We start from the raw sequence: 20,828 nt of genomic DNA on the forward strand, positions 1-20,828 counted from the left end.
GCATCTCAAGGTGGTATAACCAGGTCCTGTGCAATGCAGGCCACTTACTTCTCAGTCCAGTTTACCATAATTTTTCCCCACAGTTGCCAATTTCTTCTCTTTAGAAACACCATGGAGATTACCTAGGAAGATAGAGTCTGTCTTTTGGAGAATGACATAAAGCAGGTAGGCCGAGGCAGCACGTGGAACCACTGGGTAGGGCCTGCGTTTCGCATAACAAGCAAAGACACCAGCACAGAACCAGGAATTATGCATTACTCATCCTTCCAATTACATCGCCTTTTCTTCTCACCTTATGAATGAGTCTTGCAATATCTGTGGCTACAGATATCTGATCTTCAGAAGCAGATTGCACAATTGCTGCAGATATACTAGGAAGAAGGAGATTGAGGAATCTTAACCCCTATGTTAGCAAATTCTTCTGGTCACGCTATGTAATTGCAGTCATGCAATCTCCCATCTTAGATCAGGGCTGGGTCTCCTCTATAAAATCACTGTATACATTTCATTTCACCTTTACCAAGTCCCTGCTAGCCCTACTGAGAGGGAATTTTGCCATGGTACCAAGACCTGGCAGCTCTTAAACGGTAATGCTGACAGTCATCCCTTTGAAGTTTTGGGCAAGTCACCTTGCCTCACCATAACAATTTCCCCAGCTTTAAAATGGAATAATAATACCTACTCATACAGCTAGCATGAGTAGCTTCCTTTGGCCCTCTGAACATGTAAAGCATTCTGCAAGTGTTCATTAGTTGTTCTTACTAGCAGTTGTTATTATTATTTTGGGATATTAGGACAATGGCACATTGGCAGGGTCCAAAATCTCCACACTGGAGCTATCACGGAAGATGGTAACAGCCCTATAAAGGCTGTGTCTGTTCTGAGTTGTGCCAACAGCTCCAGGTGGTGCAGTCACGCAGTGTCATCTGGCACTATGTACAGACACTAACGGAGTCTCTAAAGTGTAGGTGCATTAATGCAGACTCACTACCATGGCAGGACAGCAGTAGCGGTTCTGGTTCTGAAGCAGGCACAGTCTCAGCTGCTGGAGTGGGTCTGCACCACTCTCCATCCCCTAGTGCAGACATACTCAAGTTCTTCAGCTGTCTCCCCCGGGGACCTTAAAAAAACTGACCAGGCAAATCTGTGTTCCTGACTTGGGGCCTAAAGGTTAGGGCCTTTATATTTTGATACCATTCTAACTCATGGCGCACACCTAATAGTGTCTCATACTGAGTATCAGAACTACATACAACTATTTTAGAGGTTTGGTCAGACTATAGCAATCTAGTTTTGTGACAGTGGATGAAAAGTTCTGTGGAACATGCAAGATGTTTTTCTAGTCATGTTTAGGACATGTAAAGAAGCCAAATACAAGTTCTATGACTTGTTTTTTTCAGTGTACCATATCAAAAAGTGCCTATGGGAGACCAGTGGATGGTGGGAAAGTGTGGTATTTCAGGTGATTCTTTAAGAGAAATAATAATGATTTTTAACTTGTCTTTGCTGTACAGGAGATATTTGGCTACAAAACTCAAAGCAGCCGAAGGGCCTTGTGCATTGCTGGGTACATCTTGTCCTGTGGGGCACTGCTGCTGCTGTTTTACTGGAAGCCAGAGTGGGATGTGTGGGCAAACTGCATCCGCTGCAGCCTGGAAGAAGCAGACATTGTTCTGCTTAGAACAACAGTAGGTGCCTGCTTTAATCTTTAAAGTAGTCCCTAGTATGTAGTTAGTAGGAAGACTAATTAATTGGAAGGAATCCAGTTAGATGAAATCTCTTATATTGCTGATTTCCTGCAATAATATCTTATATTTACCATCATTGATCTAGAGAACTCTTAAGTATTCTACAGATTGTGTGTAAGACGATGACTGGAACGGAGGGTAACAGCTGATCAGACAAGCTGAAAGAAATTGGGGTGAAAACACCTGTAGTGTCTGTGGTTTCAAGACTGTTATTTGCTCTCAGTCCTTCATCCTCCACCATCCTGTGCATCCTATGTGGCAGATCTCAGCTCCAGATTCTAAAGCATCTGTTTGATTGTCAGTGTCCAGCAGATCCTTGGATGTTCCTGGTAAAGCTGCCCCTCTCCACCAAAGTTTAGCCAGTGGGCCAAACCAAAGATTTGTCTGGCTCTGTCCCCAGCAGCATCCAACAGTGCATGATGAGGGTACAGTATAAAGAAGAGGGCAAGCAGTCTAAGCTTCTTTTTTGGCTGTATGTTTCCATTTTCCATCAGCCCTTCCCCATGTCCAGTAAGCCCACAATCCTGCAGTTAATGCTTTCAGAGCTGCTACATTTTGCTAGTAGTTTCCTAATGCAGTTTTCTGTTCAGAACTGTACTGAAGCACTGCAACATACACAAACCCTGATTTGATTTCATGGAAGCTACTGCAACGCTAAAAGAAGCAAACTGAGACTTGACTGAATCTCAGCTGAGCCTGAATACTTCAGGAACTGGTAGGGTTGGTTTACCTGCAGAAGTGTAATTTGTTCTGCTTCAAAGATTCCTGAACAGTGGCATTTGCAAAATGTGCAATTGCAAAATGGATCACTTGCTACCACTGTATTTGAGCTGCCTTCTTAAATGACCAGAGCAGCATGCAGTTAAAATCTTGGGTTTTGAAAATCACAGATCTGCCTGTTGAATATTTTATACTGAAACAATCTGCATCCTAATAGGCTGGGGGGATTTTTTTTTTTACAAGCAGCATATTAGGTTTAGTCTCCCTTTTTAATCTTCAGTTCTGTTTGCATTTTTAATTTACTATTCTTGTGTGTCATTTTAAATGGATTTGCCATGCCAAGCACTTTTCAAATAAATGAGTTTTTAAATCATCCTTTATGTAATTAAGCAAGAATTGAATCATATTGTACATTCTTGTTATCAGGAAGCTCCCTCAAAGTATGCTCTGGGCATTTGACAATTTCAGATTTCCATTGTGGTTGTTTGTATTAAAATGACAGTTTTGGGTTTTTTCCCTATATTCGAATATGTCAGTCTCAAATGTAATGACTACTGCTAATGAGGATACAAGTAATCCCATCAGCTTGATCCTTGGAATTCTTTTCCTTCACATAAAACCTTAATTCATAAGTAATCATCATCTCTGCGATTGCAATATAAGAGCCTATTAACTCACTTTTGTTACTGAATTTTGACTCACTTCAGTTCAAATAATAGGCACCTGTGTCATTCACTGTTGCAATCTGCATCCCAATGTCTACTAATTCTGAAATTTAAATTCTAGAGAAATAACACAAAATAAATGTTACTCTACTCAAAATAACAGTTTAAGAAGAAAAGTGCACAAATAAATAAGATATATAAACATTATTAAAGTTCTTTTTTGAACGCCTAAATTATTCAAAAGGACTCATATTTAGTACAGAACTTTTTTTTCTGTTGTCATTTTCAAATGAAGTTTAATAACTATGCTTTCAGAACCTGGCTGCCTGAGGTAATCAGCTTTTTCTGTCTGCCAATCTGCGCACACACTGAATATAATATATATATAACTGACATAAGTCAGTCTCATGGTTGGCTTTAATGTATGTGATTCCGTGTGTGTGGGACTTAACATGAGGGTTCTTATTACAGTAGTTGCTCTAATCTCTAAGACTGTGCTACCAGCACTAGTTATCAGACAGTTCCAACATTGAACTTACTTTACAAAAAATAGCAAGATCATGCTCAGTTTGTGGCAAAAGCTTGTCTACGGTACCGTAAGGGAGGCTTAGTGCTAACACACTTGATCCAATGAAGTGTTAATACAGGAACGACTGTGAAAAGGTGTTGGCACTAAACATCATTTTTTGCAGTACAGTGCTATGTTCCTTTAGATCTTCCCTTTTCAGCATGGTCACTGCATCTCAGATTGTCCTGTACTGTTTACCTGTCCTAGATCATGACCTGGGAGTTCACATTCCATCCTTATCAGCCAAGCACCAGACCTGCAGTCAGTGAATTATTTGCAGTACTCCAATTTGGAAAGGACCATGATTCCACCCCCATTCTGGTTATTTATAGATCAGTCACAGGTGCTGGGCAGCCCCTGTTGGTTAGTTCTTTAAAAAAGCTGGAGCAGTGCTCTAGAAAGGCCTACTGTAATCATTTACTTCAAGGTGATGGTGAGTTTGGTCTGATTTTGAGGGATATTGTGACACTTCTCTTTTATATTCATTTAGGATGAATTTCGGGTTTATTCTCGTAAGACTGTGACATGGATCTCTGTGTCTGCACTTATCAGAAGTAGATCAGATTATCCAGCCACTGCTGAGGAAGACTCAATCTTCAGCAAAGCCATAATGAAGCCAAGTTTGCAAGTAAGTAAAGTATTCCCTGCAGCACCTGGGAGATGATAGCAAGTCTCAGCCACACTTCATGGAGTGAAAGTGAGCTGTGAAACATACCCAGCTAAGAAACTTGCAGCTTGATGAACACATTAAGCTGTGGAAAAACAAGCTAGAGATTTTGGAGAACTGTACTCACCTCTGCAAAACCCCTCTTTTACTCTGAGTGGGTTATGAAAAAAGAATCCTCACTACTCCTGAGAGGAGACCTACATTTTGAGTAGGAGAGCTTCAAGACACTGGGGTTAGCAGTGAAGAATTGGAGTTCCAACTAAAAAACTTATTCCTTGAAAAGGAATCAACGAATTTAGGGGTGAATCTGTGTGTGACAGGAAACTGTGAGGAACTGAACATAACAGCTTCCATAATAACGTGAAAACAGGGGTGAATGCAGCTGAAGGGGAATAGAACAGAAAAGTGCCTAGGCAGAGCTGCACAAGTATTTCCAGATATGTTTCGTCAAGGAGGGTCTGAAACACATTTTGCTTTCTTGCCTTTGTATTCACCAATTTGTACTTTGCTGAAGTCAGGTCTTGCAACATTGACTGTTCCTGCAGAGATGTATCCTTGCCTCTGCCAGTTCCATAGCTTTAAGATCCCAGTGAGGCACTGGGAAGAAGGCAGACGATTAACTGATCCAAGCAGATCACAGGGCCCCTCATGAGTTGAGTAAATATAATTATCCATAATTATCCTCATATGTCTTGATTAGCATTACGCGTTAAATTGGTGTGAACAATAGGAATGCAAGGGTGCGTTTGCTAATATCTGGCTCTTGGTTATAGATACTAGATCACTGCACTGGGGAACCCATAAAAGAGCTATTTCCCTTCCACAAAATAGATTTCTAACTTGTTAGCATTTATTTTTATATCTACAGAAATTTTAGTAAGATATTTTCATTATAAACCTAACTTTAGCTGAGCAAAGCTGTTGCTGTTACTGCTGTTTTGTGTGGGCATATATTAATGTACATAAGAAAGTTTAGTGCCGGCTAGTTTAATCAACTGGCACAGTATGAAAGTGAAGACTGGTTTGTAACATTCTTCAGAGGATTGAATTAGTAACATAAAAGAGCCCAATGCAGCCTCAAATAATAGGCCCTTTGAACACCACTTTCATATCAATCAAAACATCTAGATAGAAAATAACAGATTTCAAAGCACCAAAGAGCAAACAGTTTAATCCTTCACTAGCAATTCAAAAGCCTCTACTTATAAATCAATTATAAAACCTTTTTGCCATTTAAGCTACCTAAGTACACAGAGTAGTGCCCAAGAGCTGTCCAAGGATCTGTTTCAGCAGTGAGTTGAGCCCCTCGTTTCCCACTACAGTTTTTAGCACTGTAAATATTGCAGCTCCTCCTATTGCATGAAATCCTAACTGCAGACCTCTTGTTAGGTTAATGACTGTGGTTATAGCTTCATTTTGAGTCAGCGTATGAGTTCAGTATAGATTACATTGGCCTATAATAATGCTTATTGCATTGGGTAGGGAGAATCCCCTAGAGCTGATTTCTTTATTACTTATGTGTATAGGTGTATAGCTTTGCCTTCCTCCAGCTGATATGAAGTGCCATTATCTCTAATAGGCATTGTTATTGTTGTGCAGGACCGGACAGACTCCTTTTGCAAGTTATAAATGGCAGTGTGTGTTCCTAATGGATAACTGCTCTGCGAGGGCTTAGCATTAGCGGTGACTCAGGAAGTATCCTGGGATGGCCTTTCTTGTCTGTTGGCTATCTGTTCAGCTGAAGGACTTGCCATTGTGCCTAAAAACTGCCCAGAGCTCTCTACTTTCCTCAAAGCCAGACAGAAGACAAGGGAGTTATCGACTGCAGATGAGCTATGGCAACTGCCTGTGCACCCGACACTACATTAGTGATCTCTTCCCTTCATTCTGTGAGAGTGAAGACTGTATTCTTCGCTTCACAAAACAGGGAGAGAAGAATGCTGCTTTGTGCTTACTTGACCTAAAGATCTGTAAAGCTTGCTGGAATCTGGACTGAGGTGGGGATCCCACTCTATAACATAACTAGGGAGTTAGTATATGCAATCCTGTCTTCTCTCCCTCCCTGCTCCCATATCATTTGCTCTGTGTGTGCTTGACCCCAGTGAGGATGCCTAGCTGAGATCTGTGAGCAAGCCTGGGAGTATTTTTGTTTGCCGTGTTGCATATTTTGTTTTGCAGGTGAAAAGTATCCAAGTACAAAAAATCCGCTATGTTTGGAATATCTGTGCAAAACACTTCCAGAAAGTTGGGTGAGTTCAATGCCGTGGTTCAAAAGTCTCTGAGGAAGTCAAGCTTCTTTGTGAATAATGTCCTAAGGAAAACACTCCCTTTATATTTTAGAGCCCTAGAAGACCACCACACTTGCTCAGCTATACATGCCAAATTTGGTTCTGGTCTCACCTGCAATGAACAGTATGTCAGGTACGCATTGTAAAACAGAAGTACTCAACTTAGAGATTTCAAGGAGATGTAAATTCACTGCTGTTGGTGCACCTTCCTTTGAGTTTCTTGTATATCCATTAATACATGCATAATTTTAGATGAAATGGCCATGCATGAAAAATCAAATGGAAAGGGCTAGAGGATATTGTCCTTGTCAAAGTTTTAGAAATGGCTCAGTATTCATCACTGTTATTTTTCTCAATCAGGAAATAACTATGTCCTGTAGCTAACTCTAAGCAGTTCTTGTTTGGAATAAGAGAAAGTCTACGAGAGGCAGTGCAGCTAAGTTGTGTGTGTGCACTTCTTCAATAGGGCTCCGTTAATTGTATTGAACTTCTACAATTAGTTCTGGTAATTGAATTCATTCTTACAAACTACTGTATCATTAGACAATTTACAGAATAGGTATTCCTGAAACTGCTAAATAAAGAAATTATCTTCTGTTGATTGAATGCTGCAAAACCAGCTCCTGACCTTAACTCTTGTTTAATCTTACATTCAAATCACCCTTAACTTTATCCAAAATTATTTGGGTTTAGATAATTTAGTTTTAGGTGCAGAATTCCTTTGTTTATGGTGTTTCAAAGGAATTTTTGCATGATGGCGACATTTGCCCAAAAGGCTGTGTTATATCTCTTGTCCCTTTAAGTAGATTTCACTGGTACAGTCATCTTTTCTGATGTAAGCACTGTAGGGGCATTTAATTTTATATCTTTTTCTTGGAGAAAGATACAGCCTTTACACTGGGATTGATACAAGCTCTCAGGACTATTGAAAGCTGCGCTTCTTGAATGCGCTACATTGTCTCTATTTTATCTGTAAGTGATGTATCTTTATCCCATACAGGAGAGTTGTATGTGGGCCAAACACTATTGATGTTCCAGTGATCCCTGTTTGGAAACTACTCGTCAAAGAGGTTAAGCATTTCTGTTGCTTTTTTGTAGGCTACCTGAGGAGGTAGAGTGTGCATATAGAATATAATGAATTCTATATCTGAATTAGGTTCCCAGTATGTACTCATCAAGCACACTCCTTTTTAAAATCCTATGTAAAGCTGTTCCATGAAATCACCATAAATTCATTTATTCTCCATTGTTCCTTATCCTCCTTCCCCATGCCTGTAAGGCTTCTTGGTATTTGTATGTATCTGTATCCTGGGAGCATGTTCTGTTGGCCTTACAAAGGTCAGTGCATCTTTACAAGCTGCATTGGAAATCAAACCTTCTGGGCAAAGGCTGCCTCTTAATCAGCAGAGATTAAGTGAACAGCGGTAGCTGGCATATGCCTGCAGCTGTGGAGAGATCCAATGAGCTCATCACTGGCCACAGCACCATGTAAAGCGCTAGTGTCTTTTTCAGACAGGAACTGGCTATATGTGGCCTAAACAGAGTGTTCGTGACGTGCCTATGGTATGTGAGCTCCATCCTCACAGCACAACCTGCTCTTCTCTCACTTTTGTTACATTTTTTGTTAAGAAGCAAACAAAACAAGGCTTGGGCTGAGCCATTCACATTCCAAATAACATCCCATTGGTCCAGATTATTTGGCCGTTCTGTCAGATGGAGTTGGTCCAATCTGACTACACTGAAGCCAGTGCTAATGAAATTAGAAAGGGGATCAGAAACACAACACTTAATAGCTTTTATTCCAACCCATTTCTAACAGGATGGACTGGCTGGGTATACCAAGCCATCTAAATGTGGCCAGGTCTTGAGTATTGCTCTCTCTCCAAACAGGTCTTAAATCCATTTTACGTGTTCCAGCTGTTCAGTGTGTGTCTGTGGTTTGCTGAAGATTACATGGAGTATGCCACTGCCATCATAATCATGTCTCTCCTCTCAATTTTTTTGACTGTATATGATCTTAGACGGGTGAGACACCTTACCTTTTTCCACAAGGAGGGTTTATTTCTAATATCTGGGAAAGGCTAGGATGTTACAACATGCACACATACAGTTCTATGAGAGTTACTCAGAGGTTTAGTCTCGTGACATTGTGTAGTAGCAGGTGCAATGGCCTGACCTCCTAGTCATCATAATCTCTGTGTGGTTCTTTACCCAGACCCTCCCTTCCCCATTCCAGTGCTGCACTCTGTAACCTTTTGTTACACGTTCTCCATAGTTAGCGTGGGGAATTTCTTTCTCTGTATGATTGTACAGTTCTGTCAGGGCCAGACCCCAGTTTATAAGGGCTCTCATAACCACAAATAACAAAAGGGAATAATTGTTAGTGGATGAATTACGTCATGTAAGTAAGATGTAACACTTTTGTGTGTTCTCCTTTAATTTATAGCAATCGGTTAAACTGCACAGACTGGTTGAGTCTCATAACAACATCATGGTCACTGTCTGCAGAAATAAGGAAGGTGACTCCTGTACACTTCTTTCTTCAATGTGTTTCATTTCTATAGCAATTTATATCAAATCCAAGAATGTATAGTATTAAATCCCTTCTAAAACAGTTTCCTGTTCTGCCTGTCAGCTCAGTTAACTAGCTTCTGCATATTGGGTTAATTTGACCTAGAAGTATGTTATGTCACATCAGTCGTATTCATAACTGAGCGCAGCCTTAGCAAAAAATGATCAGGAAAACCATGTCCATTTTCTTAAAGTGGTGCTGACAAAGCCAGCCACGTAGCCAGTAAATGGCTGTGAGTCCACCTAATTGCTCCATGCAAAGTCTGTTCACTGCCATGGTATTTAGAACACGATCCAAAAAGATGGTGTCAAACTAAGAAATGTAGGTCCAAGCTTCTTCAGTTAAGTCTGCGCATTGGAACAATAACCATTGGTTGGGCTCCTGGGGAGATAAAAAGGAATTCTGCAGTTTTAACTGATGCCTAGGCTTTTCTAAGTATTGGAGTTTTTATTCTTAGGTCCTAATTGTGGTCCTTTGTTTATTAGACATTATAAAGAAGTAACAATCTGTTCAGAAGGTAGTTCCTTCTATTTTTTCCTCTTACCACAGAGAAATATGTGAAGCACAAAGTTTGTATTACATGTCACCTACAGGTTTCCAAGAGCTGGAATCACATCATCTTGTCCCTGGAGATATGCTGGTTTTGAAAGAGGGCAAAACCCTTTTGCCTTGTGATGCCATCCTGATCAGTGGGCAGTGCGTTGTAAATGAAAGCATGCTGACAGGTACAGCTCATCCCTTCCAAGTTTACCATCAAAAAATCATCACAACCCTATGGCTTCAGCCACTGACACAGTGTTATCATGATCATCCTTACTATGAGATAGTCCATAGTTAGCCTAGAAGGGGATTCTTTTGGATGTTCACTGCAATAAAGACTGGATTGCAGTTAGCCCCAGCTTATCTAAATAGACAAGATGCACTTTCAGAAGGGCAGTCCATCCTTTTCTTCCTTTCTGGAGTGCAGAATTTAGGAAGGGATCATCTGATCAGAAAGAGTGAACAGTAGGGTGAACAGGAGAGGGGAAGAAGCAGTAGGTATGGAGCAAAGCTATTCCCACACAGGGCCCACAGTCTGCTCAGGCTGTAGGGGTTTCTCTCAATCACTGTGAATGTCTCATCACAGATCACTGCAACATCTCCAGCTTGCTGGAGTGTCTGTCTAGCCCTCCAGACACTTATCCCCTTGTTCATGTGATACCAGTGGATGACATACCACGTGGGAGAGTTCACTGAAAAGTAGGATTTTTGTGCAGGGGATGTTTATAATTCTGTTTCATGTCTTCAAATTGGTCTTGGTCTGAATTGAACTAAACCCCACAGTTCTGAAATTTCAGGTAAATAATAAATTCCAGAACGTTCTTTCATTTAGAAAGCTTCAGCTGTCGGAAAATATTTCTTCTGCTTCACCTTAGTATCTGCTCTGACATAAATAGGATATTTGTCAGGTGTCAAGCTCTGAGCTGAAGACTTTCCTTTTTCCTAGGAAGGGGAAATAGGGAATGCCATGTTTAATCTGCCTAAGGGAATAGTGTAGTGACCTGCATATGAGGCTCAAACTAGGTAAAAAACTTGTGGCCATCAAGTGGAGTCATGCAACACCAGTTCAGGTCTCTTTTCAAGTTCGTATATCTGCAAAAGGGTTTGGAGTCCTTAGACTACTTTCAGTTCTCTAAGCCAGGGGTCCTCAAACTACGGCCCGTGGGCCGGATACGGCCCCTCAGGGTCCTCAATCCGGCCCCTCGTATTTACACAACCCCCCCGCGCCACCCCCTGCCAGGGGTTGGGGGGGGGGGGGGGGGGGGGGGGAGAACCAAGCAGCCGCAGATGACTGCCTGCCACTTCATCTGCGTGCCGGCCCCCTGTTTAAAAAGTCTGAGGACCCCTGCTCTAAGCTGTTGTGCTGATGCAAAGGAGAGCTTTTCTCTGGCACAGTCTGTTTGCTTGCTAGGTTTCAAACTGTTATTCACTCTGAAGATGTCACAATATAAAAGTAACATACTCTAAACTGGTTTCTCTAGTAAATACCTTTAACTTACCATCTAGATGTCTAGGCACTGTACTTTAAAAGTCAGCAAGCTGATTTTAAGGCGTACTGCAGTTTTCCTTATCTGAGCTAATTTTCTTTAGGGGAAAGTACTCCAGTAACAAAGACCCACTTACCCCAAGCTGATAACATCAAGCCCTGGAGAATGCATTGTGCAGAGGATTACAAAAAACATGTCCTCTTCTGTGGAACAGAGGTCATACAGACCAAGGCAGATGACAGAGGAGTAGTGAAAGCTGTGGTGCTACGGACTGGTCAGTCAACACCTCAGTTTGCTTTTCCTTTCATGCTTTTTTCTTACTGGAACAGTCACATTAAGTTAAAGATGTTACTCCAAATTCACAACAGTCAAATGGAGGATTGATATCCTGGGTTGGGCTAACCTATTATGAATTGTTTCCAATTGCTTGGCATAACTTTTACAAAAACCACTAGCATGTGGTTGCAAACAAGCATTTTCCTTTCCTTCTGAGACATTGAAAAAATCCTCCTCCTTAAGACAGAAATAACTTTTTTCTATATCCTGCAGAGTAGGTCTCATACACTGAAATGAAAGATCTGGGCCTTCTTTCTTAAGTTACAGAAATTATGAGTAATTTTAAAGCCCTCGATTCTTTGTAGAGAACTTTTGGAAATGTTTTTCCCTTGGAATGATTTTATTTTGTCTTTCCAGGTTTTAATACAGCCAAAGGAGATCTTGTGAGGTCCATTCTCTACCCTAAACCCATGAACTTCAAGCTGTACAGAGATGCTCTCCGGTTCCTGATGTGCCTCATAGCATTTGCAGCAATTGGAATGATCTACACAGTGTGTGTATTTGCACTTAACGGGGTGAGTTGCTAAATGCAGGAGAAATGGTCACACCAAATTTCCAGAGACTTGAACCTTGAGTGATTTCATATACATTTACATATAAAAGTATGGTCCTTGTAACTCTTCTTTCTGCCTTACTGTTTGAGGCCATTTTACAGTATAACTGAGTTTGTGACAGTATACAAGCTCTCGTACATTCAGTTCCAAGGTGCCAAAACCCACTGTTTCCCAATAGTGATTTCTTCTGAGGTTTTAGCAAATCCTATGCAAGCATTGCATGTCTCATCAGCAGCCTTCTGTATGCCAACTGCCTCTGTGTGTTGCCTGCCCTGTGCTTGCTAATACATGTAATTACCAATGCATGTAGTTAGCATAATGCTTTCTAGAGCTCTGAAAATGAGAGATCCAAGAGCTTAGCACTCTGCAAGTAGCTTTTACAGAGTTTTTATGGCACTTTCTGTACATTCCTAGAAAAATCACAAGTGTGTCATGGGTTAAACAGGACACAGACTGATGTGTCATTGTGAAAATGCAGCTTTCCAAAAACTTCAGTTTAGATCAAAGACCCATCCTGTCCACTGTCACTGAGAGTAACTGGTATCAAATACTTCCAGAAGCTGGTTAGGAAGTAGAGCAAATAGAACAATTCTTCCCTGGTATAGTCTTCTAATTTCTTGAAGAGAAAGGTTTAACAATTCAGTAAGCTGTCTTTTGTATCTACATCATCTAGCTGTAATAGCCACTGAAAATCTCCCAGGGTGTGGTTCAACGTATTTCCGAATTAGTTTATGCCTTGGACTTGACAGCATCTGTGGCAATGATTCCCACAGTTTCATTATATACTGCACAAAAATATTCTTAAAGCTGCTGTCTGAATCACTGTAGATTTTTGTTTTAGAGGAGCAGCAAATAGCTGCTTTCTGTTTGGCATTTCCTCTACTATTTATGATTTAGAGATCATTGGGCCACCTGTTCTGCCACCTTTCTTCTGTGTTAGAGCCCTGAACAGTACAGGTGTAAACAGAGATCCCTGAAATATACTGATGTTACAAAGAACTCCCCATTTTCTTCTGTCCTTTTTTTTTTTTTTTTTTTCTTCATATAGTCATTTGGAGGGGGCAGGGAAAGGGCATGGGTGGAAGGGAGATAACCTGCCCTTAATTATCACTCAGCTTAATATCCTTGAAAGCTTTTGGGAAGTAACTTTTTCAAAGCTAACTATCTTGAATCAGTTGAGTCACCCACATCTCCACTGATTCCCCCCCCCCCCCCCCCCCCCCCAGAGTTCTCCAGGAAATTTATGGGGTATTAATTCCCTCTGTGAAGACTGTGTTAGCTCTTCCTTAATGTGCCATATACATCAAGGATCAATTAATTATGTATTAAAATCTTAAGCAAGTTTCTGTATCAGGAAGCAGCAAGGGCCAACAGTTCCTTCAGACAGGCAAGCCAGGAGCCGAGGGTGACCAGAGCACAAGCGGTACTGTCACTGACCAGGGCATAGCCACACAGTATCTGAACATGGTGGGGAGGGCTGGGTGCTGGTAACAGCCCATCAATAGTACCAGGCAAGGCAAAGCGATAAATAATCCAGGCAGATCAGTCAGAAGCAGATAAGGAGAAGGTACATCTAAACATATCAATGCAGGAGGCAGCGCTAGAGGCAGGTACACCTACAGCATGGCTCAGACAGGGATTGAAGGCCCAGGCCTGAGCTTAAATGGAGCACCTGAACCCATGAGCAGAGGGTGAGGGTGGAGATAAGGCTGGTGAGTGTAATTAAGGCCTATTAGTGCACATAAGGCCCTGCCATATTGGTCTGTAAATCTGTGGAGGATTTCCCTGAAACCCTTTTAAAAAACAGTTCACTCATTCTTATGCATCAAGATCAATATAAGAGAAGTTGTACACTGTAGACAGTAGTTCTGCATTTTTTAAAGCCTAATTGCTTTAGAACTTCTTCCAAAACTTTCAAGAAGTCATTTCATGCCTTGATAATTATCTGCCAATGTAAAGTCCAAGTCTTGAGTTGTAAGATTGATTCTGCATTTCAGCTTTTGATCATTTTCTCCTTTGAAATAATCTATAATCAGTTGGCTCTCAGAAGATTAATTCCCCTCAGGATATCAAAAAAAGTGTGTTTAAGAACATACCCTGGTGTTTGCTTTGCAGTTTTTCCTTTTTTTTTGTTGGGTTTTTTTTTGGTTTTGTTTTTGTTTAACTTCTCCCTTGTAATATATAGCATTACATACATTAATCACAGCATCTGAATGTGATGTGATGTTATCACAGCAGCTGAAACTGCCTTGTCAGACTGGTGTAAGATTCAGTCACATCATGTACCACATGCTTTTTCTTCTGGGAGTGTGTTTATCTAAAGGTGGTAAGTGTTTCATTCTAACATAAAATAGATACAAAATATTATCAAACTGTGCCTTCTGTGGTCTGAAACTGTATCAATGAAGGGAGAATGAGAACCTGATGGAAATTCAATCCATCAAATGCAACATGATTTATGGTCAAAGTCCCAAGCTCAGAGGCAGTAATAATAGAACTTTTATGATGGTTTGCAGATCCATCTGAACTGCAAATTGGCTTTAGTTTGCAGTGTCTCAGTTCTGGGACCCCAATTTGAAATGCATTCAATCCTTTAGCGGTGATAGCAACTGCCAAGAATAACAGTGCTGACATGCAGCATACTGGCAGTCAGTTTTACACCGACCTCTAAGCTCCCAAATTAGAGATTGCTTTTAGAAATGTAACTTTTACTTCCATGTCTCTTCCTGCAGGTAAAAGCAATTTCCTTTCATAAGTCCTAGAACATAAGGTCAGAAGAAATCATTAGTTCATGCATTCTGCCCTCTTTTTCAGCCCCATCCCATATGTCTCACCTGCCACCCTAATGTGGAGTCCAGAGCTATGCCTGTAGGCAGTTGGATGAATGCCCATATGAATGGCAGATTCTTGTGTGCTGTATCATGGGAAGCTGGGCTTGACTGAGGGTGCAATAACCTAGCTGGCATGTTTGAACTCATACGCTTTGGATGAGACTGTGAACTCTATCTGGCAGGTTTGTTGGCATGGAGAATGAAGGAAGGCCTAGTGGCTGCTCTTTAGCAGCGGTGTAGCCTTAAAGCCTTTGGTTAAATCAAAGCAATTAATTTCTTAGGGAGATTTAATATGTGGTGGACCATGGGCAGAAAACAGCACAGCCTGAAGCACCCGCAGTGCAAAGGAGGAGGGATGAAGAGGGCTACATACAGACAATCCAAGCAGCACTCCTTGCTACCCTCTTGCTGATAACTGCTTTTGGTTTTATGCCAGGAGGAGGCAGGAGAAGTGGTAAAGAAGGCCTTGGATGTTATCACTATTGCTGTCCCACCAGCTCTGCCAGCTGCCTTGACAACAGGGATCATTTATACCCAGCAGAGGCTGAAGAAAAAGGGCATCTTCTGCATCAGCCCACAGAGGATCAACATGTGTGGACAGCTGAACCTCATCTGCTTTGACAAAGTAACTGCTATGTGGTGGTTACTCTCTTAGTAGTAATGGGAGCCATGCTAGGTGTGGGAGAGTATGGGTTTTGATCAAGCTTTTCCATTGTATTTTAGAAACACACTGATCCATCTTGGATACTCTAAGTGTGTGTTGTATGAACAGACACTGTTGCAAATTGTTGTTTTTCTTGGAATCTAGGAACCGGCTGGCAGCACTTTTGCTCTGCACTGTGCTGGCATTTTCTGGACAGTAACTTCTTAAAATAAGTCTCTTTTCATTCCTCTTGGAGCTCTCATGTGGGAAGTTAATTTAAATGTACATTTTAACTTAGACTGGCACCTTAACAGAAGATGGCCTGGATCTTTGGGGCTTGCTGCCCTCTGAAAGAAACTGGTAAGGCTCCTTGACACATCAATGGCATTTAAATTTGGCGGGATAGTAAGACTGAGAGACAGTTAATGCCAAAGAGCAGTTTGAAGTTTCCTGTGCTGTAGCCTCTGGAAAATTATTTGTTTGCCTCATCCCAGGGGTTCTGCTCCACATGGAAAGGTGCAGCCACTGTTGTCAGCATTTGGCACGGCATGCCCAGGCAGGGTAGTCTGCGGTAGACATGCTAAGTTAGATCTCAAAGCTGCAGCGGTGCCCCAACCCTTTGTGGCAGGATGCCATTGTTACCCACGAGATTGCCACTCAGTTCCTTCAGTGCCCGTGTTTTTTCCCCATTTACATTTCCAGAAATGTGCATGCACAAAGATGCTCAGACTTATATCAGTCTCACAGGTCAAGTCCTTCATCAAGGAAGGTATTTTATAATAATCTGTTCCTCTGTCCACCCCAATGGACTCAACTACGCAGAATACACCTTTTCTGAGCATGTGTGTCCCAGCCTTTAACAGGTGCATGAGAAATAGCTTATGGGGGAGGACACGTCCCCAGAAACATGCTTATCATCTGACCACAGAATAGGACTTTAACAGCCCCCTGACTTAGGACTTTTTTTTCTGTTAGTCATATGTTGTTCGGTGTTCTCTGATGTAAATTTTTATGATCTTTTTCATGTTAGCTTCCAGGACATTCACAGCTTCCCTGCAGACCACAGCCTGCCTTGGGGCCCGGTGTTCAGAGCAATGGCAGTTTGTCATTCACTAATTGTTTGGGAGGGCAAGATCCAAGGAGACCCACTGGATGTGAAAATGTTTGAGGCCACTAACTGGGTAAAGCTGTGCTTTGTTGTTATGCAAACAGTGGTGGGGAGTTTTAGTTTTGTCAAAAAGGAGAAATGTCCCAAGTCTTCCTGTGCAAATAGCCACTTCCTGCACAGAAGTAAACCAGCTAAAACTCAGCAGAGATACCATATGCTCAGGATTTTGGAGAAATGTTCCTTGTTTCTGCCTAGAGCTTTGACCTATGGGTACTTTGAGTACTTAGCTCATTTGACTGGAAGTGGTGGATATCATTCAAACCCTGCTGGGGTCTCAATTCTGACTGTGGCTGATGCCAGATAACAGGAAGTCCCAGATGTTACTTACATGCAGATTAAGACTGCTTTTACAGAGCATGAAAAAGACTTGTGCCAGCTTTGAACTAGATACAAGACTGAAATTCGTTAGAGCTCTGTCAATGTGGAGATATTTCTACCGTCTTCAGGCTTGAAATCGCATGCCCCTATGAAAGCACTCGGCTTTCAGTCTCTGTCCTGTTACCTACCAACAGCCGTCAGTGTGCCGTTTACTGTCTGATGAGTTGGATGGTGGACATGAACATTTATGAAAACTAAAATGCTACAAATCTGAGATGGGTAAGAGGAAGACAGCCCATAATTACCTGGTGTAAAATATAGCCACAAGACATTACTGATGCAAAATAAGAGATTCAAGGCAGGATTAGCTAGTTGCATGGGTAACAACATCTGTACTTAACACCTGTTTTGTATCTGCAAAATATGTAAAACAGCAAAATTTCAGGGAATAAACTATCCAGTAATGACAGGAGTTAGAGGGTATTTTTCCCTAGGGGTATCACATTGCCATCTCAGCCTTAGGCAGACACCTATCAAAGTTATAAATTAAACAGGAATAATCTTGTTAAATAATTACTATGAAACAGGAATAATTATGTGCCCTGTGACACCATAAATTATTTTTCTTCCTCACAGTCATGTTGTAATTATTAAAAAATCCAACTGATTTGAGGAATACTTCAAGAGCAGAGGATGGTGCTTTCCACATTAGTACAAACTCTTATTTATTATTTCCCCATTGGGTCTACATTATATTTAAAGATTTTTGCATATTTAAGTGTGTTGTAATGGATAAAATGGATAAATGGATAAAATTTCGTGTCAGTGAGAGGACATAATCTATTTGCTGTACACGAGTACAATAGTATCTTAGTGAAGCTGGTGAAGCTCTGATTTTGGTTGCCAGGCAAGACAGTGGGATTTCCATTACTGGACCTTTTTAGTATGAAATGACTGAAATGACAGACCCATCTCAGGAATGAATAAGACACCTTGTTTTGATGGAAGGAAAAGCTCTAAATGATTCCCAAGGTTCCTTTCAGCTCTGCTGGTGCTGTGATCTGAAAGATTTTTGTCTTTCAATACACAGGTGATAGATGATTCCAGTGGACGCCAGAATGAAGGTCAAGGATCCACACGTGCCACAGTTGTTAGACCTGGGCCTAAAGCCAGCTGCGTAAGCTATTTGCAAGATTCACCTTCCTGGTCAAGTTAAACTGTCAGTGCAAGATTTATCTTTCAGTAGAGAAATGCTTGGTTGTCCTAGTCCAAGACAGCTCTTCCTCACTTAGTCTTTCTTGTACTGCCTGCAGAGAGACTGCCTTGCTCTCTTTGATTAAAGAGATGTCTAGGGGCGCTTGCTGCTCACACCAGGAGCAGGGGGATGCTGGATGATGATTGTCCAGCCCAGGAAATTGTCTGTCCTGGTGGCTCAAGACTCAATCCAAACTCAGCTGAGTGGTGAAGATCTCTAAAAGCACTTGGGACGGCAGTGGAGTCTGGTAGCTGATGTCTGACCATTACTGGTGATATACACCAAGGGCCGTGATTACAGACATCCATTTTCCGTTTGCAAGGCCAGTGTAAGACCTAGCAGAATCTTGTTAAAGAACAGGACTAGTGAGTTCCTTTAAGTAAATTGTCTAATAGTCTGCTAAAACTATCAGTGAACTTTTCCTGCTGCTTGAGCTAAACATTTCTGTACAAATTGTATCTCCTCATTGTAGACCAGTTCTTTCTGTGCTATTGTGACAAATCAGCCCATTATACATGGTTAGGTTCTTACCATAGGCCAAAGGACAGACTTAAAATCCTTTGGCCTGAGTTTAAAATTCTTGCTGCAGTATCTAATCCACTTGCTTTCCTCCTAGGCCCCAGTGGAAGGAGTTACCATTTTACGTCAGTTTCCATTTTCTTCAGCCTTGCAAAGAATGTCTGTCATTGCTCAGGAAATTGGTGGGGAAAAACAGGTCTTCACAAAAGGGGCTCCAGAAATGGTAGCCATGTTATGCAGAGCAGAAACAGGTAACTAACATTTATAAATGTTTCCTAGAAACACATATGTATAAGTGACTTTTGATGGTGCAATGAAGTGGAAGGTCCAGATGAGATTTCTGGGTCTGACTTTATACTTCAGCCTGAAAAGTTAGAGTCTCTCTGTTGTGCTCCAAGTCTAAGGCTAACCTGTCGTACAGCCCTTCTCAGCAAAGGAGGACTGCTAAGAGATAAAAGCAAGTACCAACTCTTGTACATGGTGTGTAGTCTCTGCCAGAATAGATATTTGGAAAAGTTGTCTACTGGTCCAGTATACACCAGAAAAAGTTATCTTTTTTCTCCAAGCCTTGGGAGGGCAGCTAGAAGAGCACAGCTCCTTCATGACGAACTGGAACAGGTAAGTTTTTGCAGAATAGTTTAGGACCCCAAGTGAAAAGTGGTAGAGGGGAAGCAATGATTTTCTTATTGAGCAAAGTTCCATTCAGCAGCCTTTTTTGATGTCCTTGGCCTATTGGTAGACTCTAGGTGTACCTTCCCACTGGGACAAGAACCTTTCCTGCTCCAAGGCTTCCTTTTAGAAAGCAGTCAAATGCCCTGATGAACTCTTTTTTTCCTCTTTTGCACAGTCCCATCAAACTTTGAAAGCAAGCTTCTGCTCTACACAGCGCAGGGCTTTAGGGTCATCGGACTGGCATGTAAATCTCTACAGGCAGGGAAGCAATCTACTGATCTAACAAGGTAAGCCATAGACTGCTTCTTGCCAGCCACGTTCAGCCATGGGCTAGTAGTGCCTCACATAGTACCATTACCACAACACCCCTGCCAAAAACAGGGCTGTAGTACAGAGTTTTGTTAGATTCAGGCCAGAGGGAATCTGATTTAAATCTGGACATAGGTCTGGCTGAGAATAGGTAGAGGGCACTTCAGCCATGCTTATAGCACATGCCCAAAATCATTACATATTTCTTAACTTTGGATCAACATAGGAAGAGTAATTCTAGTGCACTCTGCCTTCCCTCAGTCCATCATTCTACCAATCTCCTTGCAGATTTATGCATGATTTCAGCTGAAGTCTCTTTTTTTTTTTGGTTGTTATCCTGGTTCCTTGATTAAGCAAAGGCAGCAGGTAACATTCCATTACCCCACCTGTTCTCTAGTCCAGTCAAAGTCAGCAGACTTATCTTCTGCTGCTGTCTTGGTCTAATCCTTTACCTTTCTAGCTTTAGCTCTCTAGTTTCTAGGGAAACCAGCAAACTCTTCTGCTGTGCTCATGGTATTAGATTTCCTCAAGCCTCACACAAGAACACCTACACAGGAATCCATATGCTTTTATCCAAATCCCTCTAGCTTTTGCCTGTGATATTGCAGAAACATAACTTCTGAAACATTTGGGGTTACTTGGCATCTGCTGTCCTCTCTGTTTCCTAGCTGCAGGTCCTAATCCAGATGGGGCTCACTTGTCTTTTCACAGGGCTTTTTGCTTTGCTGAAAGGGCCAATGATGCTGAAGCAAAGTGCAAGTGGTTTGTTTAATTCTTGTGACAGGTATCATAACAAACCTATCCGACTCAATGATCAAGTGTGTGTGCTGTGGCCCAGATTTTGCAGCTGTGTGTGCAGTTACAGCATGCATGATGTATATACTGGCAGGGGAAAACAAGAAAACTAGAGGTCAAACACAAGAGCTGCTGGGAAAGCAGTAACTATCCAGGCACCACCTGACTCAGCT

The 20,828-nt window shown here is 41.6% G+C and overlaps 1 protein-coding gene across 6 annotated transcripts in view; it reads left to right on the forward strand.

The window, feature by feature from the left end:
* The window catches only part of LOC101916365 (probable cation-transporting ATPase 13A4), a 51,318-nt gene that overhangs the window by 9,879 nt on the left and 20,611 nt on the right, over positions 1 to 20,828 (forward strand). For 5 of the 6 annotated variants that reach the window (XM_027787224.2, XM_027787221.2, XM_027787220.2 and 2 more), the window contains 16 exons: positions 1,515 to 1,688; positions 4,192 to 4,329; positions 6,547 to 6,617; positions 6,709 to 6,789; positions 7,657 to 7,726; positions 8,547 to 8,681; positions 9,103 to 9,175; positions 9,822 to 9,953; positions 11,359 to 11,529; positions 11,949 to 12,106; positions 15,413 to 15,601; positions 15,918 to 15,979; positions 16,650 to 16,800; positions 18,196 to 18,282; positions 18,977 to 19,130; positions 19,727 to 19,838. In XM_027787224.2, the coding sequence (XP_027643025.1) occupies positions 1,515 to 1,688; positions 4,192 to 4,329; positions 6,547 to 6,617; positions 6,709 to 6,789; positions 7,657 to 7,726; positions 8,547 to 8,681; positions 9,103 to 9,175; positions 9,822 to 9,953; positions 11,359 to 11,529; positions 11,949 to 12,106; positions 15,413 to 15,601; positions 15,918 to 15,979; positions 16,650 to 16,800; positions 18,196 to 18,282; positions 18,977 to 19,130; positions 19,727 to 19,838 (1,958 nt within the window). The remainder of the gene's footprint in view (positions 1 to 1,514; positions 1,689 to 4,191; positions 4,330 to 6,546; positions 6,618 to 6,708; positions 6,790 to 7,656; positions 7,727 to 8,546; positions 8,682 to 9,102; positions 9,176 to 9,821; positions 9,954 to 11,358; positions 11,530 to 11,948; positions 12,107 to 15,412; positions 15,602 to 15,917; positions 15,980 to 16,649; positions 16,801 to 18,195; positions 18,283 to 18,976; positions 19,131 to 19,726; positions 19,839 to 20,828) is intronic. The other variant, XM_055816750.1, reaches the window with a different exon arrangement.

Source organism: Falco peregrinus, chromosome 12, assembly GCF_023634155.1.
Source record: "Falco peregrinus isolate bFalPer1 chromosome 12, bFalPer1.pri, whole genome shotgun sequence".
NCBI lineage: Eukaryota > Metazoa > Chordata > Aves > Falconiformes > Falconidae > Falco > Falco peregrinus.